Here is a 20,930-nt window from a genome sequence, read left to right as displayed (position 1 = left end):
ATACAAAAAAGAAGACTAGATACATGAGAGCTAAACTCGACTCGTCACGAGTCTTTCTCCAAGAAATGCGAAACATCAGCGCCAGTAGGCTTAACGAAGATGATAATGGGGACAATATTACAAATATTTACAATAGTGTAACTCCTGTCACAACGATGTAGCAGGTTGTGGGTGAATGCAGCGACAAAAAGTCAGCTTGACAAAAGCCCCACAGCATACTCCACAAGGTGATAACAGTTTAAAAGGAAAACATGTGCGGAAATAGTTTTCTGTTCTCTATTGATCCGAAGTTATGAAACACAATGAATGTACCTAGTTGTCATTGTTTTAAGCATCTGTATGGAAATAAACGTTTAGTATGGGCCCCATAGTTCAGAGGTTCAATGGCCTGGGCAGCAGTGACGGCCCAGCTGGCAAGAAGCACCTCTCGACGGGGGTAATGGCCCCAAATGGCAGCTTTCCAAGTGGCAAAGGATGGGGAGGCGTTTTTACGCTTTTACATTCAGATCAGGATAAGAAACGCTCCTCCTCTGCATTTTATACTTCTCGCAGATTCGTAGACTGATTGAAGAATGAATAGTTTAAATACATCGAAGTGATCAACATATTAAATTAAATGCCCCGAGACCGAAAGCGCGCGTAGTGGGTGAGGAAACAAACACGGGTTAGTGACACCCCAGTCGAAATCAAGAGAAAGAAATGGGCTTGGGCAGGACATGTAGTGCAAAGGAAATATAACTGCTGGTCCTTGGGGGTAACGGAGGGGATTCCAAGAGAAGGCAAGTGCAGCAGGGGGCGGCAGAAGGTAAGGTGGGTGGATGAGATTAAGAAGTGTGCAGGCATAGGGTACGCTGTAGGGAGCAAGGTATCTGCGTCTACAGAGCGAAGCGCATGTTGTATAGGAAGCAGCTCAGCAAGCGAATCGAAACCTGGCTGTCTTGTATCTAATTTATAACCGTTTGCAAGTCTTTCATGTGGGTGAAGAGCACAAGCGTAGTTTTGGAGGAAGTTTCTTACTACGATTTTCATGAAACTCATTTTTCTGTGCAATTCAAACGCTAAGGCACCAGTAGAATTTCAAGAGGTCGTCCGTTTCTTCGAGGATGGTTCACAAACCCTTCCTCTAGTGTCGTTCGGCTTGGAAGATGAACAGGAGGCGAGCTAGTAGATGATGACAGCAGAGCATATATTTACAACATACATATAAAGAGAGTTAAACTGGAAAAAACAGAACTGAATTTACAAAAGAACAAACTGCGCTACTTTACTCATCGACCGGGAAGGTTAGAGCCTAAGTAGCATCACGTTACATGCTAAGCATAGAGCCCCAGCTCAGACTGGACTGGACTGCATCCGTTTACATGCGCTTTTAAGCACTTGATTAACAAAGGACTAAGGGCGGTCATTTTCAGTGGCCCGCCCAAAGCATCAATTCTCCAATCAAAAATGACATGCGAGATGGGGACAACCCCTTGGGTTGGGCTTAGCCTCGAACCCAGAGTCTTGTTAACAATACAAACTAAATAAACAACAAAAACTCCACCACTCTCTCTCAAGTGAGAGTATCCACAGGCTCTCCCTTTGGAGCTAATCCTTGCCTCAGGCATGCATACCGCCACCCACCATCGGTCCGCGTCGCCCGTCAGCAACAGAGGAGGGGGCGAAAGGGCCCACGATGCTGTCGCGCTACCGACAGCGGGACACAGCTAATAAGCATGAAGGGGTTCGTCTGTCGCTCTGGGAAACCAGATTAAGGGTCGCCCCTGTCTTCCCACATTCTTGGCGAGTCTTGCCTGTCCGCCATGACAGGTGTCCGTCACGGCCCTAATGCGCTTTTGTTCACTAGCGCCTGTCTTCCCACATTCTTGGCGAGTACTGCCTGTCCGCCATGACAGGTGTCCGTCACGGCCCTCCTGGGAATGCGCTTTTGTTCACGAGGCACGGCGGGAAGCTGTGGGTGCCTTCCCGGCGATGGCCCACGTCGTAAGGGGGGGGGGGGGTCCGTGCGTCAAGCGACGAATTTCGTTCCCCGTATGTACTCGGGGGCTCTCGCTTATACTGGGGAGCGGTTTCCGCGTGCGCCGACGTCCTCCTTTCTGCAAAGGTATGCAGCTGGAAAAGAGGGGCGGCATTACAGCACCCTTGTGCTGTGCGATGGCAGTGCACGTAAAGATCCCCAGGTGGTCGAAAGGATAACATAGGATACACTTTATTGCTCTAACGGGGTCTTTCGGACCGACAGAGGTCTTCATCTTCAAGCAGATGTCTCCCTCCGTCTTGCAGAGGTCGGTGCCCCTATTCCAGGGCACCGCTGAGTTCGGCCGCTCGCTGGGTACGGATGACCGATCCTCTTTGGATAATTGGGTTGCTGCTGGAGAGCACACTGTTCCACTGTTCCGTACTCAGATTTTCTGAGCCATGGAATGCTTTATTTCTGTCACATTCCCATATTTTAGTATAGGGTGGGTGTTGCCGCGCACCACGGGCAGATGCCCCTGTATTTGTTCGGGAACATTTTGCTAAGGATATGGAAATTGGGGAAGGTTCCGGTTTGCAATTTATTACAGTAAACTGCTTCTTGCTGATTTAATTTGTTGTGGGGAGGAGGATGCTTTAGTATCGTCCCTCTGTAATAATTTAGAATCTCTGAAGACATCGGGATTACCCTCAAGAAATCCTCCGGGACTTCTTTCAAGAGTACTCGGTTAGTGTACTCGAGAGCGACTCTATCGACCTTTTGGTTGCCTTCTATCTCAGTGTGTCCCGGTATCCAGAAAATGGTGTGTCATTATAATATGATCTTTAGGTAGGCCTGCGCGGAGGAGGATTTGGAGCGCTTTATGACCTACTTTGCCGTTAATGTAGTTACGGCATGCCTCTTCCGAATCTGTGAGGATTGTTAAGGACTTATTCGCGTGATAACCCTCCGCGGGCTCTAGAGCAACAGCCATTTCCTCTCCCTAGGTTACCGTGCAGTCCCGTGCGGACGCGATCTCCTTATAGTCTGAGCCTATCACTGTCGCGACGACTTTTTTCTCCGTTGTTCCCCGTCTCCAAGGGTACATCGCGGCATCCGTGTAGACCGTGTTCGCCTTGACTGCCAAGTATTTTTCAACATATTGCCACAGTCCCAATCAATCCAGTGGCGCCATACCGCGGCCGAACTGTTTTAGATGGGACCTGCCATGCCTTGCGCTCTCGAGGGGCTAGAGGTTTTTCGTCTTCTTCCTTGCTCGAGCTCCCTGCTGTCCTGGACGCCTAGCACGTCTAATTAAACCTGGTTTTGAGTGCTTCGACCGTTTATCGGTGACATTTGGTGGAGGTGCCGGGTACGATCCATGTACGCTGACCTTGAGGACACTCTTGACGTCAGTTCTCAACGCGTGGCTACAACACCAGTCCACAAGGCGAGCCGCCGCCTGCGAGTCCTACAACCAGAGTTCGGCCAACTCGCAAGACCAGCAAGGGCCATGACGTCCGCAACTGCTAGCCAGACAAGTCAGCATTCCGGGAATGCCCCGCCGTTCGTCCTTCACACGCCTCGGTCACCCCCATCATTCCACGGTGAGAGGGTTGAGGACGTCGAAGACTGGTTGACCAGCTTTGACCGTGTGGCGGGTTTCAACAAGTGGGACGGCGAGCGCAAATTGCGGAACGTGTACTTCGCACTACAGGACTCGGCCAAGACGTGGTATGAGAACCACGAAGCTTGCTTCACTAATTGGGAGATCTTTCGCCGAGAGCTCTTAGCCACGTTCAACACCCGCGAACGAAAGGAGAACGCTGAAATCACCTTGCAATCGAGGTCGCAGCAGCCTAACGAGAGCGTCGCCATGTTCATCGAGGACATGACGCGATTCTTCAATCGCGCCGACCCTGCCATGCCCGAGTACAAGAAGGTACGCCACCTAATGCGCGGCATCAAAGAGCAATTGTTTGCCGAACTGGTACATGACCCGCCAAGAACGGTGGCCCACTTTGCCAAGGAGGCAACAAGCATGGAGCGTTCTCTGCAAGAACGGGGCGCGCACTACGGCCGTCGGGCTAGTGTAGCAGCCACTCACCACTGCACGCCCACGTCGTTACCCACTGAGGAGCATCGAGAGCTCTTGAGGAGCCTGGTGCGCGAAGAACTCGAGAAACTTCGCTTCGAAGCTCCACAGGCCAGCGTCGCTCCATTACCGGACGTGGTCCGAGATGAAGTCCGGCGAGCTGTTCAGTCGCCACCAGCTCCGCAGTCAGCGCCCTATGTGATGACATAAAGTCAAGCACTACAAAGTCGTTCTGGGCCAGTCAGTCAAGCCTTTTCTCCCGTCACTCCTGTGCCTTCCCTGCGGTACCCAACTGCAGCTGTACCCGTCGTACCGCAGGAGCCCCTGTCCAGCATGAGAAAAGCGCGTGTTTGGCGTACGCCAAACAATAGGCCGCTCTGCTACCACTGTGGGGAGCCCGGCCACATCCTCCGCCACTGCCCCTACCGCAGAGTGGGCTTAAGAGGAATTTCATCCGACGCACCTCGACCTCTCTACGGAGAACGGCCCCGGGACATCGAGCAGTATCTGTCCGATACCGTGCAGCCAACGACCCCGCGGCGACGCCAGTCCCGTTCGCCACCCCCAAGGCGGTTTTCTTCGCCAAGCCGCCCGTCTTTTTCTAGCCAGTTCAGAGGCGCGTCCCCACATCGGGAAAACTGAAGACGGCGTCCCCCGGGGGTAGGGCCGCCGCTATTGGATCAAGTCGAGAGCCTCCACCCGACGATTCGCGGTTACGATCCGACCGACGACTTCAACGACAACGACGTGCTGCGACCGACTGGTGTCTGCCGAAATACCAGTAATCGCTGATAATCACTATGTGACAGCACTTGTGGATACCGGCGCTGAATTTTCTGTAATGAGCAGTCGGATAGCTACGGCCCTCAGAAAGGTGCTGACCCCTTGGTCTGGACCCCAGATCCGCACCGCCGGCGGCCATGTGGTTACGCAAATTGACGTCTGCACGTCACGAATCCAGATCCGCGGTGCTACTTTCCCTGGTTGCTTTGCTGTGCTACCGGAGTGCTCCAAAGACCTGATACTTGGTTTGGATTTCCTTCGGGAGTACGGTGCTGTCATCAACCTTCGGGAGCTGGTCGTGTCATTTTCCACTCAACCTCCTGTTGACGGCGATCCCGAGCCACGCGGGACTAAGTTACGCGTCTTTGACGACCACGTATTAATCCCTTCAAGAGCTAGCATGTTTGTTACCGTAGATAACGACAACATCACTGGTACTCGTGGCATCGCTGAAACCAAAATGTCGCTGCTGCTTGGTCGGAAAGTCTATGTTGCTCGCGGAATTGTCGAGCTGAACAATGGCCGAACCGAGCTCTTGGTAACCAATTTTGGCTCTGAACCTCAGTGTTTGCCTGGCAGAACAGTTATTGCGTATTTCGAAGAACTCGGCGAATTCGCGGGACAGCACGCTTTTTCCGAAGCCTCGGCATCAGTGGAGGCACCGTGCACTCCCATAAAAACTGACGTGAACCCGAACCTCCCGTCTAATCAGAAACGCTGCCTCGGAAGCGTTATCCAGCCTTTCTGTGACTGCTTCGCCTCGACCTCTAAGGTTAGGCAGACACCGCTAACTAAGCACCGAATTATTGTCGACGCCAACCAGCGGCCGTTATGTCAGCCGCCTTACCGAATCTCTTTCAAGGAGCGTGATGCCATTCGCCGCCAAGTTCAAGAAATGCTCCAGGACGACGTGATACAGCTGTCGACGAGCACGTGGGCGTCGCCTGTTGTTCTAGAAGCAAAGAAAGATGGAACCCTACAGTTCTGCGTTGATTACCGACGTTTAAACAAAGTCGCAAAAAAGATGTTTATTCTCTGCCGCGCATTGATGACTCCCTGGATCGGCTGCGCTACGCCAAGTACTTCTCATCGCTAGATTTACGCAGCGGCTATTGGCAAATCGAGGTGGACGAACGGGACCGGGAAAAGACCGCCTTTATTACACCGGACGGTCTGTACGTATTCCGGGTGCTCCCTTTCGGCCTGTGCTCGGCTCCTGCAACATTCCAGCGAATGATGGATACCGTTCTTGCCGATTTGAAATGCAGTCCTGTCTCGTGTACTTGGATGACGTTGTCATCTTCTCGGATACGTTTGAAGAGCACCTGAGACGCCTGCGCACTGTGTTCGAAGCAATTCGGTGGGCCGGACTTCCCCTGAAGCCCGACAAGTGCCACTTCGCTTTCGAAGAGTTGGTTTTTTGGCCACATCGTGAGTGCTAAAGGGGTTAGCCCCGACCCCGATAAGCCAGCCGCCGTGGCTGCTTTTCCTGTGACCACTGATAAGCGAAGCGTGCGCCACTTTCTGGGTCTCTGCGCCTATTATCGGCGTTTTGTGCAGAACTTCTCCCAGATCGCTGAGCCCCTCATCCGCCTCACGAAAGATTCCGAACCGTTCTTCTGGGGCCTGGAACAACAGAAGGCTTTTGAAGACATCCGAACTCGTCTCCAAAGTACGCCCATCCTTGGACACTTCGACGAGTCAGCCGCCACTGAACTACACACAGACGCCAGCAACATCGGCCTCGGTGCGGTCCTTGTGCAGTGGCAGGATGGTCTCGAACGCGTAATCGCATACGCGAGCCGCACATTCTCACGATCTGAGGCAAACTATTCCACCACCGAAAAAGAATGCCTGGCCGTTGTGTGGGCAGTGACTAAATTTCGCCCGTACTTATATGGCCGCCCTTTCAGGGTCGTTAGTGACCACCACTCGCTGTGTTGGCTGGCAAACCTCAAAGTTCCCTCAGGACGGCTTGCACGCTGGACCCTTCGCCTTCAAGAGTTCGATGTCACCATCGTTTATGTTGCTCCCGACTAGTAGTACCTCATCTGTTATGGGTGCTGCCCAATTCGTTTGTCACGCCGAGGCCGCCCGCCAACTCGCCCGACAGCGAATCCGGCACCAGCAAGCCCTCGACGCTCGCCGCTACAACCTCCGCCACCGAGTTGTTAGTTACCAGCCCGGCGAACAAGTCTGGGTTTGGGGCTCATTACGCATGCGTGGGCGGTCCGAAAAGCTTCTACGATGATATTTTGACCCCTACGAGGTACTCAGCCAAGTCAGTGAGGTGAACTATGAAGTTCTCCGCAGGGTACAGTTCGCTCCTCTAGACGGCCGACCCCCGAAGTCGTCCATGTCGCACGGATGAAGCCGTACCACGCCCGCTAGCACTTCAGGCCTGTCCACACCAGCCGCCGGACACATGCGCCGTCCCTTGTCTTCGTGCTTCTCATTTTTGCGGCACCGAGTCGTTTCCCTTCAGAGAGGGGGAGTAATGCCACAGTCCCAATCAATCCAGTGGCGCCATACCGCGGCCGAACTGTTTTAGGTGGGACCTGCCATGCCTTGCGCTCTCGAGGGGCTAGAGGTTTTTCGTTTTCTTCCTCGCTCGAGCTCCCTGCTGTCGTAGACGCCCAGCGCGTCTAATTAAACCTGGTTTTGATTGCTTCGACCGTTTATCGGTGACAATATTTCGCTCGGGCGTTTCGCCATCTGCGTGTAAAAAAGGATCCATATTTTTGGGGAGCGAGCCTATTTTGATGGTGCTGCGGAAATTATCAGGAAGGCTCGTTGTTTTCTGCTCCGCTCTTAGCGTTGCTTGATGCCCCAGTCTTATGAGAAGCGCTCTGCCAGTGGTCGTCTGCTGGAGCCCCAGGTGGTCGAAATTATTCCGGAGCCCTGCACTGCGGCACCTCTCTCTTCCTTTCTTCTTTGACTCCCTCCTTTATCTCTTCCCTTACGGCGTGGTTAGGTGTCCGCCGATATATGAGACAGATACTGCGGCATTTCCTTTCCCCAAAAAAACAATTATTATTATGCAATTAATTCTCTAGCCTCTTGCGTAACTTTTTCCTTACTGTCAGCTACTGATTCTGCTGTGTTTCTGTTTTTCATATCTGAAATTTCTCAGGCTAACATGTCGTCCTTTTTGCCATATCGCGTCTTTCCGAGTACAGCTGACAAAGTTGGTTAAATATTTTGTGCGAAACGGCGTCAAACAGAGAAACAGAGACAGCGATGGAATACTACGCACACACATCAACGCCGATCTTGCTTGTCGCTTCGCTGTCCGATTTTCACTTTTTTGTTTGCGCAGTTTCATGCAGAACCATACCAACTATCTAAGCTCCCCCACCCCTTCGCCCCGAGTCTCGAAAACATTTTTCGGGTTCACTTTCGCCACCCTGTCATTATCTGCACTTCACGCACTCCCTCTCCTCACTGGCCCTTGCTCCTCGGAGGAACGTCTGCCAATTATGAACGCATTCCCAAAAGGAAAGTCCCCTTTTCGAAACATCGCCTTGCGGAGAAAAGCTAACTTCCGACCTTTGTCCTTGTGTTGTCCAGAACAATATCTGCCTTCCTTCGCTGTACAGTGATTAAGAAAACTTGTCTACTTTCAAAAACAATTTTTCACTGTGCTCCTTAAAGTATCCTCTGCATTTTTCTACCCAGGAGGCATCTTGCGAAGGCGCCACAGTAACATGCCAGAGGAGCACCCACTAACATGCACCTCAATAGCGCCTGTCCCAGTCTTCCTGTCTGTTTTTTGTGTTGTTCGTGCTCAAGTTGCATCGTGACCAGTAACAATAAGGTTTCAGTATGTACCCGAATTCTGGCTGGAATGATATAACCTAATTACTTTCAAGGCAAGAGCACTGCTGGGTTCAGCAAGCATTTACTGGAACTGCTTTTCGGACTGCGGGACACACGTAGAGAGCAGCACGGCGATTCTGATTAGTTCTGTTATCTAAACCTCAGGTACTGCGTTGCCTTGCGCTATCGTGCTGTTCAGACCCAACAAAGAAAGAGATGCATACACCTGACGGTAGGCGAGAACACATGATAGAACGCGGATAAAGTATAAACCGCAGAACACACTCTTACCTCCGTCACTATAAGGCACATGCATGTGCTTCCACTCACCCACGGGTGCAAATGAAAACCTGCAGCACCTTCAATTCGCTACTCTACAAGATGATGAGAGTGCGGTGTACTGTGCGAAAGATCTGCTCCTCTTCATTTAAACAAATTGATATCACAGAATTAGCATGACCGTTTAAAAAAGGCAGAATAACGATAAGACAATTCAAACACTGACTGCTCATTCAATGTTTATTGCCAATCATTTTTGTAAGCAGAGCACGTTGAAGATAACACAAAAGCAGGAATAGAGAATAAGGACAAAATCTAACCAAATGAATTTGAACCATGGAGAATAACGGTAATGCTTTAGCGTATATCACAAGACACGTGCCCCTCATAATAATAAATTCAGAAAGATTTAACACAATCGCCCAATCAAGGTCGGTCTTTTATTAACGGGCGATACAAACAGATTAATCACGCTGAATTATACTGCCCAAACCGGCTCATGTCAACGCTGCTGAAGTTATAGTGCCTTGAGGAATCGGTCTTTACATATAAGTTCTAAATAGCAAATTTTTGTTGCGATAAGGTAAACACCTTTATATATTTACGACGCTGCCACCATATTAATCACAGCAAAAAAGTTTTATTGGTTTGATGTAAACGTTCCTTACACCAGAGAAATGAACGCTCGTAATTAAATTGTGTAGAAGGCAAAACAATTATATGCAAGGACGAGGCTTTGCCCACGACAGAAGCACTTGAATTGCAAGGTGACAGTGAAGGAAGTAGTCATTTACAGGCGCCGTTCTCTCGGGACCGCCGAGCGCCGTCAATTGGCAGAACTGTTTATTGTGCTGCGAAGCAGCCGGAGCGGAACTCGGCGACCCCCAGGCGTGGCCGGTGGCTGCTCTCCCAGCTCGAAATAGAAGAAGGCGCCGGCGACTCCGGCGTAGTAGAGGCAAAGAAGCCCGATGATCGCCACCACGACCATCTGGCGCTGGCGCTCCTTCGTGTACATGTTCTGGAGCAGAGAAATTCACGCCATATACTGAACTGGATTGTAACTCCTGAAAGGTTGTGCAGCAGAGCGATTGCTAAACACGATGCACAGAGGGCAAAGCACTTATATTTATAACAAAGCGGAAAGTTGGGCGAGATGGACAGTGTTCGGGATAAAAAAAAAAAGCTCTAAAGGAACACGAGGGACGGAAAGGAAACGACGCAGACAAGCGCACGCTTGTCTGGGTCGTGCCCTTTCCGTCCCCCGTGTCGTTTTTGTGCTATTTTGATTTATTGCAAATTTTCTGCACCTAATATGTGTTTCGTGAAAATACATTGCACCAGCACTGTACCTGCTTCATGTTATTGATCAATTCGGTGCACAGTGCCATCTGCTAGCCTACCCGAACAGCTTGGTTGGTGCGCTGAAGAGGTGGTGATCGCGGGTTCAAATCCCAGACAAGGGCAAATAGTTTTTCAACTGCGAAGCTTCTGTGCAAGCTCTATAGCTTTCCCTTGTAGCCGCTAGCCTGTGTTTTGTTGGATGCTTGTGAGTTATCGCTGGCTTAATACTTCTCTAAAACGCGCGAGCTGCGCGCTTCGGATTACCAAAGCAGCCGAAAAGACCACTATGACCGGCGAGACCAGAAATATCGCCGCCAGAATGTGAGTGTATCTGCGGAAGCTCTCATCCAGACCATTTAGAAAAACGTGTTATCACTAGATTTCGGATGGGCAGGCACGGGAATGCCTAACAGACATAGCTCAAGCGTTGTACACCCCACTTTGCGAAGTGTGGGCCTCTACTGTGATTTAAAATGCGAATTCAGTGTTTCATGGGAACATACACAAAGTCCCAGCCAAAAAAATGCATCCATTGCAATTACTACTCTAGTGAGCAGCTACACCTGAGTTTTATATTTCAGCCTACGGTGCACTCTATTGGTGCCGCCTTCTATATCTAAAGCAGGAGAGGCATATTAAGACACACTGTGGTTCGAACACAGGATATAATTGCCCCAACTAACACAATATCAGTTTTTCATTCATGTCAGCAGTAGCAGCTGCAAGAAGACCACTATATTGAATGCTGAATGCAGGCTTCTATGAAACCATATTCTTGACTTCATTCATGTCTGTGTATTTAACTACTCTCTTTGACATCGTAGTCCCCGAATTTCTGCCGTATGTAACGGCACGAATTTCACTGCAGCTTACGAATCTCTCTCATTGGTCCCTTAATTTACTCTCAAACGCTGGCTGTCGGCTTTCACAACGTTGCGCTGGTAGCAAGGTCTTCGCCTTCTTTCCCTAGACAGATTACGCAGTGCTAGAATGGTGCGCTGTAGCACCTAGAACTCTTCATTTAGGTTGCTTATTTCCGTGCAACAGAAAGATGGTCTCAAGAATAAGCACATCTGCAACAAAGCGGTATAGACACCTTGTTTTAGGTGCATATTCTAATTTCAGTAATGACCCATAAGAGATTGTTGTACATGAATCACTACGTGTTATTCGCCCACGACAACTAAATTATTCCTATTTAAAAATCTTGTCTCGTTTTTTTTTAAATTTCAGTTTCAACAACTACAAGAAGTCCTTGACGTTATGTGAGGCGCGAAAAGCATCGAAATATAACCGCTGATGCGGCATTTATAGTCATTCCGGTTACACTAATTCGACAACATCTCATCTGAGACCGGAATAGTAACCCACCACGCTCCAAGAGTGCATTGGTAGAGTACACAACCAGTGTGTATGTGAGAAGTTGTGACAAAGCGGAACTCTGTGTAGCATGCCTACTGCGGCCTAGTGGAAAGAAGAAAAACAAGTTTCGCGGCGGCTTACATGAGCCAAACGGAAAGGCAGAAACAGCTTCGCCCCAGCTGCCGCTAGCATTGTACGCAAACCCTTCACGTGTAACCTATGCCAGGGCTTCCTACATTTTATGCAAGCCCACTTACGTCGCATTTAGTATAAAGTAAATAGAGCGTTAATTTTTTTTTACGGAGAAGTCCGACAAAATTACTTCACTTTTTGAGGCTAGCACTGGAAAATTGAAGACCAAATGCTTGCGGCAAAAATTTTTCACCACAGGTGATATTTTCTTTTCATGCATGAAATAAAGGCAAACAGCAGCAGACATGCAGTAGCTGCTTAGTCACTTAATATTTCATCTCCTGATATTGAAGTCGTGGGTTCGTTTCCGTCCACGACCGCATTATTTCTTTGGAAGCGAAAAAAAAACGTGTGCTGCGCAATGTGGTAGCAAGTTAAGGAACCCCAGGCAGTGTAAATTATTGAGGAGCCCTTCAATACGGTGTCCCTCACATCTCATGCCACGTTGCAGGGCAAACAACCATTATTCATAAAATACTAACCATTGTACGTTTCCTTGCCTATTGTAAACGTTTGCGCCACCAAGCACACGAATTCACCAGAGATTTAAGATATTCCCTGCGGTTTACGAACAGCCTTGTTGCATTTATTTGCGAGAAATTTGAGGCGAGCAAAAGATGTTTAGTGGAATGGAGGAAAACAAAGGGGCAGTTAAACACTTGACGCACGGGCAGAGAAGCAGGCACAAAGAAATTATTTCTCACGTTACAACTGCCGCCACTACAATATAATGTGGACGCCTTTATTTATCTATCCATGCAATGATGTTATATTTATCTTTGCTTTAGCTATCTTGTCAAGTTTGGCTTGCCTTTGTTCCTTTCCTTAGTGTCTTTAACCGTGAAATTCTCGTTATGCTTTGTTTCCTCTCTGCAGTAAGGCCTCATAGTGATGCAGGTACACAGTAAAAATAAATCTGTCCATCTTTGTTTCCTATAATGAACTTCGTTGCTCGAAATCCAACAGTACTTTCACTAACTATATGGGAGGGAAGATCTAAGGGTCATACGTTACACCGCTTTAGTGCCGATGTGCAACGCTGGAAGAGCTACTCACCAAGACTTCCTGCTCCCTGTTCTGGGCCTCGTGAAGAAGCTGACGCAGAGTGGGAGTCTTTCGCTGGCGCGTGGGCTGCGGTCGCAGCAATCCGATGATGCGCAATGGGGCCCATTGCATGACGAACTGCACGAAAAGCGGTGGAACTCAGAGGAAGGCCAATTGCCAGAGCAGAAGCATCCTTCCTCTGAATGTATTACTATTGACGGGTGGCCACTGCCACTTTGCACGTAGCTGGAGGTCTGGGACAGCAGTCATCATATCATCAGTTACTAGGTACGGGCAATAGAAATTGCCCTATATTTGAGGAAGTTAGCGTGGAAGATAATTTGCATGTTCTTAAGAGGAAAAACCAGTTGTGCAGCTGAGGCTGACTCCGAAGAGCGGTGTAAAATGGAGGTTTCGTGGGAGGCAGGAGAGCTCTTAAATTCAAGCACAACTACCGGCAAACATTTCTGCTTCCATTCGCTTTCCCCGCTCCCATCAGGACGGAGAAGTGACATCGAGAATGATCGTATATTTACAGAATTTTAGACATCTCACGTGTGTTTTCTCACTTTCCTACTTATGGATAACCATCTCTCCTACCTTCACAAGGTTAGCAGATAGTAATTAGAGATAACTTACTATTCTCATCTTAGTACTCAATAAAATTGAAGTTGTTTTCGTCAATGAAACCTTAAATACATTATGTCGGATTCAGTAGCTATGCAAACGTAAGTATTTTCACACATTTGGTACAAGTTTACTAAAAATCTTCGCAGTTATAAATTGATTCTTAGAAGAACTAGCATCCGTTAGGAGCACACAGTTGATGTTGCTCCGAATACGAGAAGAATGGGGCACTTTCAGAAAAGCGGGAAATAAAAGTTCTGCGTCCATGGTGCACTGCAAAGAAAAAAAAATGGCAATTCGAAGGGAGGCCAAAATGATCCTCGCTGGGAATTCGGACACAGGTCTGTAATCCACTTTTGTTATCTCCCCGTGACCCGGAACATGAAACTAACGGCTGTATTCTGTAAAAAAATAAAAGTTTACTCCTTAACCACACTGCGGTTTAGTTCCAAAATTTGATCATATCCTACAGTGGTGGCAATTCTCCCGCGGACGTGGTGGCTCCTTTGCTCTTACGCTGCCTATACTCTCACTGTTCCGCGACCTTCCTTCCAGGAATCTCGAACGAGTTGGCAGTTCAAGGTCCGCCCCCTTGGGCGCAGAAACTGTGGTATGCGTGTGCATGTGTATACAGGGATGTGTGGGATGGGGTGATCGCCAAATTCAGAGCACTCTCCGGGAGCCAGCTAAATTCCAAGGGCCCCACCCAGCACCCCAAACTGATCCCAACGGAATCGGAGAAGCTACAGAGCACACTCCGGGCCTTAAAGGTACCTCCTTGCAGAGAACGCTACGGCGGCTGTGAAGTGGATTGTACGAACAAATTCTACGCACTTCGCTCCGTATAACTGCTAAGCCGTAACCTTTCCGCGAGTATGGTTACCGCTGTGCAACGCAGTCATGCTTCCGGTTGCAAATTAATTTGCTCTCGCTATACCGTAAAGATTCCGCGGTAACCGGTACCAGAGTGCCGGGTGCTCGCCCGCAGTCAATGCGCATGCGCAAATGGCCTAGGCGGCGCCAGATGGTGCCAGATAAAGGACAGACAGCTGCGTGCGCGCCTGCAGCATCGGCACTAATCAGCGCGCGCTCACCGGTGGTGGGCGGGCTTTCCGTTGCTCCGGTAACGGTAACACGGTTCACGGTATGCCAAAAGTGTCTACTGTCCACTGTCTACGGTGATATTTTTCTTCCGCTTTCCCTGTTCTTACTACACTCCCGTTAATCTCAATACTAGATTACTACAACGACGACGCTGGACCCAGGAAACGGTCTTTTAAACTCACCGACAAATGAACTAAACTTGTCGTGAGGTTATGGAGGACTTAAGATCTTGCCTATTTTAGTAGAAATCGACCACTTCAGTGTGGACGAAACGAGGATTTTTAATTTTATTTGGCAAGCGAAAATAGCATAAAAAGGCGTAGTGACATCTTGCAGTGAAAACATGTCCTTATAGCAGTATCACACCACCTGAATATATCTCGTTAAAATATTACCGATTTGTTGTTAAGCGCGGAGTGTTTCTTCTCAGAAGTGCTCCTCGTGTAATTTTAGTTCACGTTCTTTCCGGAGTAACCTTCAATAAAAAGCAAAGGTTCCTTCCTTTTGTTGATGGAAGAGCTTTTAACATTTGTTACTAGTTGGCGCCACAAAGTTTTGTATTTCTCGAATGAAGCGCCTACAAAGGTTCATGAAAAATTTTGTGTACGATACGTAGATCTCTTTTATGTAACAGTTTACGGTGTGGAATCTAAGTAGGATGCTACTCGGTACTAAAATGTCATATTACTCTCTAGCGCGTGAGGGATATTACATTCGGCACATCTTTACTACCGCCAATCGCCATCGCCTCTCTCTGACTATGGTTCCAGCTTTGCGATACAATATAACGGGCGCATCAGCCAATCAAAGAACTGAGCAAAAAGATTTTTCAGGGTGTCAAACAAAGCCGCCGCAAATTCAAGCACCTTAGACAGTACGCATTCTGTTGAAAGAAATTTGTGCCTAAAATTCAGTTGTCGCTCCCTTTATTAGCTGTGACTGTAAAAAAATTAATCTAAAAACCTGGTGATCCCCGTGGTCCTCTTTTAAACCCTTGTCCTTCGATGCGGCGAATGCAGCTCATGTGGACGCAATATTTTATTTCTCTACAATGCGAGATAGGGTGACCGTACCCTTAAAATCAATTTAGGACAATTTTATGCTTGTTTAAACAAAACACAGCCGCGAAGAAATCTCAGTTGGTTTTAAACGCAGGAAATGCAAATATGCATTGGGAGCTCTAGATTATTCAGAAGAAAATTTGTAATATTTCAATGCTTTTGAAACACGCGCTCAAAAAGAAATAGAGAGGCGGCAGCCTTTGATGTGTAATGGAGATTACCTAGACTGTAAATACTGCGACAAAATTTATTCCGTGGAATTCAGCCTCAGGTATTGCAAAAGACACGACATTTCTTTCTGAAGTGCTTATAATACGATGCTTAGTGCCGCCAAGTAGGGCCTGCCGCGAATTCCTGGTAATGTGGCCATGGAAAGACCACGTGAGCTGTCGAATGAAATACTTCCCTTATAGAGTTTTGCTAATTTTAGAAATTCTAACATTGAGCCATATGTACTGAAAAAAGTATGGCAATGCAGCGCTGTTGGTAGCTTCTCTTCTTGCCCCCCATTTGAATGCGTTTCTGTCTTTTGACCATGCAATTACACGCCCAGCAGCAAATATCTTCGTAAGAAGAGCTTTGCGTCAAAATCCAGCATTACATGCACTCCGGATAACCACGCGTGCAAACGTTCGTGCTGAACTTCATGGAATCATGATTTTGGCCACCGGCAGGCGTCCAGGTTACTTGATATTCCATCTCAATGAGACGAATCACTTAGCATTGCTTTGTGCCTCGCGGCTAAAGGTACTGTAGTTAATCAGGGCATGCCTTTCTACCTTTACTACGCGAAACCTATGCAGGTGAAAAAAGCCATGCTGAGGCAGACTGGTGGCCAAAAAAAGCCCTTGAAATTCGATTAGGCTTGCCATTATGCATGCACGCTTTTTATCAATACAGGTATTCACGCACACGGTGATTGCACGCGTTCGTCGCAGTCGCTTCGTTATAGCGATCAGGTCTCCTTTTAAACAATGAAAGGCGTCCATGCTTCAATGCGGTACGCCTACCTTGGGTAGACGAAGCAGGGGAAGCTCCGGGGGCCTCTCGACGCCACGCCGTCGCTTGCGGTGCCCCGTGGGCACAGCTGACGCCTCGATGCCCTCTGCGCCGCCGGCGTCTTCCGCGATGCCCACTGGCACGGCCACATATTCCGGAGCACCTTTTGCCATGGGGGGTCGCCTCCCAGAGGGAGCAGCTGTCCCCGCGGTTGGAGCCGGCCGCTGCTCTCGGACCACGCCAGCCCCTTCCGGGACGGGGACCGACAGGACGGCCTCCTTCTCCGTCGGAGGCGACTTGGGCTGAGACTCGGCGCCCTTCTTACGTGGACGCGACGTATGGCGCGGCATGCTGGACGGGGCTCAGATGCGAAGCGTTGCGTCGGTTCTCTTCGTTCTCTACGCAGGTATATGCCGCAGTGCGTCGATCAAGGAGACCAAAAGCCGATCTTCTTCTTCTCCTGTAGTTGTGTTCAGGCATGCGCGAGCTTTACTTTGATCAGTCATGATAAGGCGACTGCTTAACTGCTTGGGTAGAAGGACAAGGGGACAGTAACGAAAACAATCTGAGCACTCATCAGATTTTTAGGCATTATTGTTTGGCGAACAGGCAGGAAGATGTTTAAAGAAAGCTTCAGGAAAAATTGCTTGCGCTGCGAAGTCAGAAATGTGAAAAAATTCCTCACCCATAAAAAAACATTCGGTGAGGTTCTCGAGTTCATTAAGGTTGGGGAAGAGGGGCGGGGTGTGAGAGGGTCGGCATTTGTAACAACCACACCACATACGAGCGCTCTACCATTCACCGCCGTACAAGAGCTGGCCGCCTGAAATAATTGATAGGACAGTAGTCTCAAAATGGTGAGCAATGTAATCCCGCCGGCCATTAATGAGAACCAGATTTCGTCACAGCGGTTTTGCGAGTAATGCTTACACACATCATCGTGGAAGGTATTCTTTGGGATGGTCTCTTAGAGTTTGTAGGCGCTCAAGGAGGCATCATTGCCCGCGCCGATGTAAACGGTGATGCAAGTGTGGGAGAGACACCAGCTCTGATTGTCGAGAATATGGTGCATATTGTTCCAGTGAAAGTCTCAAACGATTGTGAAGAGTGCTCAGTGATATACTGTGGCTTTGTCTAGTCAACCGGCGAATGCTAATGACGGAATTCAAAAGCAGCTTAGCCAGCCACAGGAGCGAAAGTGGTGCTTCAGCCTATTGACGACAGAGAGCAATAATAAAGAACATACCTATAACTTTTCCTTTCCAAACCGACTACATTTAATGCAAGAAATCTCTGCAAAAATCTCTTCCAAGTGGATACGTACATTCTTTCAAAGCATGGGCAATGTCCTAAGCTCGAAAGTGCTAAAGACATGACACACAGAGACAGGAACACATAGTGGTGCTTTCGTCCGACTGTGTGTGTGTGTCTCAGATTGCGCTGTTCATTTCATTATGGATCATATTGCCCCGAATATTTGCAGTACTTGTTCGTTTTTCAAAACTTCCGCCACACCACTTTATCGCTTTGTTTGTGACACAAGACGCGACTAGATTTATCTCGACTGATCGCAGCCAGGCAGAGCTAATTCTACGTTGTTCCGGAATGTTCTAGTAACTTTGCACGCTTTATCTCGAAAGTTCGCTGTCAGCTTTAAATTTAGCACGGCCGACAGCTGCGGGCATTTTGTTCGACGACCGCCGAGCACGCCTGTCGCTTCGCCGCCGACGAGTGATTCAGTCCATTTTGGGTGCAAGTCAGCCCAATAAACAGTTTTCTTTTAGAAGACCTTTTTGTCCATCTTCATCGCTGCTTCGACTGCCGTCACCACTACGTGACATCTGGTGGAGGTGCGGGGTAGCCTTCCATGTTCGGGACGCCCCCTTCAAGTCGTGTCGTGAGGAAAGAAAGAGCCGAACCACTCCTCGAGTCCAGGATCCAGCTTCCGAATGAGCCGTCCGCGGTTATGTCGAGGAGATGAAGCGCCTATTTCGCCGCGCTGACCCCGAGATGACCGAAGAAAAGAAAGTTCAGTTTTCAATGCACGGCTTAAAAAACAACTCTTTGGCAGCCTGGTCCGCCAGCCGCCAAAAACAGTCGAGGAATTCATGCAAGAAGCCTGCACGATTGAGAACACCCTCGACGTCCGAGCTCGGCAGTACAATCGCCCTTCCTCTGCCTGTGCAATTCGTTCGGACACGACGGCCACCACAAGCGACAGGTTGAGGGAAGTTATCCGCGAAATCGTCCGAGAGGAGCTACGCCGGTTGCTGTCATCCTCCTCACAGCCACAAGCAGCGAACCTGATGTATGTGGTACGGGAAGAAGTGCAACAGGCACTTGGCACTCTGAAGGCCACAGATCCGCAGGCCATGACCTACGCCGCTGCAGTAAGGACTGCTCAGCCCCAACGACAATCCCTACTTCCTCCCTGAGATGAGCCACTTGTTCCACAACGCCGCCTTCCAGCCCCCGACAGCCCAGCCTATGACCAACGCTCAAGCCCCAGGAAATAAGACGCCTGGAGGACTTCTGACAACCGGCCGTTGTGCTTCCATTGCGGTGAGGCCGGCCATATTCTTCGTCACTGCCCGTACAGACGTATCGGTCTTCGAGGATTTGCCGTTAACGCCCCACGACCACGCTTCGGATAACGTCCGCAGGAAATCGACGAGTACCTGCGTCGAGAGGAGTACACGCCGAACCGCTTTTCGCGCTCACCTTCGCCGTCAACCTCACGTTTGCGTCGCCACGCCGCAGCTACGCAGCCGCGGTACGAGGAAGGTCTCCCAGCTCCCGTAGGGGAAACTAACGGCAGCAACCTATGGAGGGGAGGTTGCTCACGAGCGAAACGCCGAAAATTCTCCACCGACCACGCCCCATGAAGACACTGCACCCGCGACGCCGCATGAAGAACCTACTCCCGCTGCACCGACGCCGCACAAAATGACACCCGACCACGACGCAAAATGCTTTCAAAACGACGACGCCACCCGGAAAAGCTTCGACCACACGCCATACCCGCGACTCGCATACGCGACGTAGCCGTGACCCGACGCCGAGAGCGAAATGCAATGCAAGAGCCAGGACCTCCGACTTAGAAGTGACTACCGACGGTCGGAAAGTTACCGCTCTAGTCGACACAGGAGCCGATTACTCGGTGATGAATGGAACATTCGCTGCGCAGCTGAGAAAAGTCACAACGGCTTGGGACGGCCCACAAATTCGCACCGCAGGAGGCCACCTCAATACGCCATCAGGACGATGCACAGAGCGAGTGACTGTCAAAGGACATACCTATCCTGCGACCTTTGTTGTGCTACCGCAATGCTCCCGTGGAAGACTTTCTACAGACTTCACACGACAAGCCGAAAGCTGGGCGTCTCGGGTTTACTCGCACCCTCCGCCGCATTCAAGACAAGTATTACTGGCCCCGACTGCCTGCCGATGTCGCACACTATGTGAAAACCTGCCGAGATTGTCAGCGACGAAAGATCCCTCCCACACGACCAGCAGGATTTCTCAACCCCATTGAACCTCCCTCAAGGCCCTTTCAGCAGATCGGCATCGACTTCCTTGGCCCTTTTCCAACGTCATCATCTGGAAATAAGTGGATCATAATAGCGACCGACTACCTGACCCGCTACGCCGAGGCGAAAGCCCTACCGAACGGAACAGCAGCAGAAGTCGCCAGATTTGTCGTGGAGTGCATTCTTCGACACGGCACCCCCGATGTGCTCATCACGGACAGAGGAACAGCGTTCACGGCGGAACTAACGCAAGCCATCCTGCGTTACAGCCAAACCAGCCACCGGAGGACAACTGCATACCATCCGCAGACCAACGGACTGACCGAGCGCGTCAACAAAACCATCGCCGATATGCTCGGCATGTATGTCGATGCCGAACACGAAATCTGGGATGTCATCCTGCCTTACGTCGTCTTCGCCTACAACACCGCAGTGTAGGAGACCACCCAGATGACGCCTTTTAGGCTCGTCCATGGCAGGGATGCCACGACCACGCTAGACGCCATGCTGCACAACGTTAGAGAACAAGAGAACGTAGACGTTGCCGCCTACCTTCAACGCGCAGAAGAAGCTCGAAAGCTTTCCCGATTACGGATCAGAGATCAGCAGCGGTCCGACGCCAGACGCTACAACCTACGAACACGCAGCGCGGAATATAAGCCAGGAAACCAAGTCTGGGTGTGGACGCCCATTCGCCGCTATGGATTGAGTGAAAAGCTTTTGCACCGCTATTTCGG

At 49.7% G+C, this 20,930-nt stretch overlaps 1 protein-coding gene across 1 annotated transcript; it reads right to left on the bottom strand.

The window, feature by feature from the left end:
• Positions 1-9,759: 9,759 nt before the first annotated feature.
• Positions 9,760-17,090, bottom strand: LOC144123897 (uncharacterized). Its single transcript, XM_077656613.1, has 3 exons — positions 16,675-17,090; positions 12,885-13,010; positions 9,760-9,951 (listed from the first exon to the last, which is right to left on the bottom strand). The coding sequence occupies exons 1-3, from the start codon at positions 17,011-17,013 to the stop codon at positions 9,760-9,762; spliced, it is 657 nt and encodes a 218-aa protein (XP_077512739.1). The 5' UTR covers positions 17,014-17,090.
• Between the last annotated feature and the right edge of the window lie 3,840 nt (positions 17,091-20,930).

Source organism: Amblyomma americanum, chromosome 3 (genome assembly GCF_052857255.1).
Source record: "Amblyomma americanum isolate KBUSLIRL-KWMA chromosome 3, ASM5285725v1, whole genome shotgun sequence".
Classification (NCBI taxonomy): domain Eukaryota; kingdom Metazoa; phylum Arthropoda; class Arachnida; order Ixodida; family Ixodidae; genus Amblyomma; species Amblyomma americanum.
The sequence above is the reverse complement of the archived record's forward strand: the minus strand, read 5'-3'. Positions and strand labels throughout refer to the sequence as shown.

What these genes read in the sequence shown, in the direction of transcription:
- LOC144123897 (XM_077656613.1), bottom strand. Translation starts at nt 17,013, where the DNA reads ATGCCGCGCCATACGTCGCGTCCACGTAAGAAGGGCGCCGAGTCTCAG. An exon ending in CCCTGCTTCGTCTACCCAAG is followed by an intron (nt 13,011 to 16,674) that starts GTAGGCGTACCG and finishes CTTTTCGTGCAG; the next exon opens with TTCGTCATGCAATGGGCCCC. An exon ending in ACAGGGAGCAGGAAGTCTTG is followed by an intron (nt 9,952 to 12,884) that starts GTGAGTAGCTCT and finishes TCTCTGCTCCAG; the next exon opens with AACATGTACACGAAGGAGCG.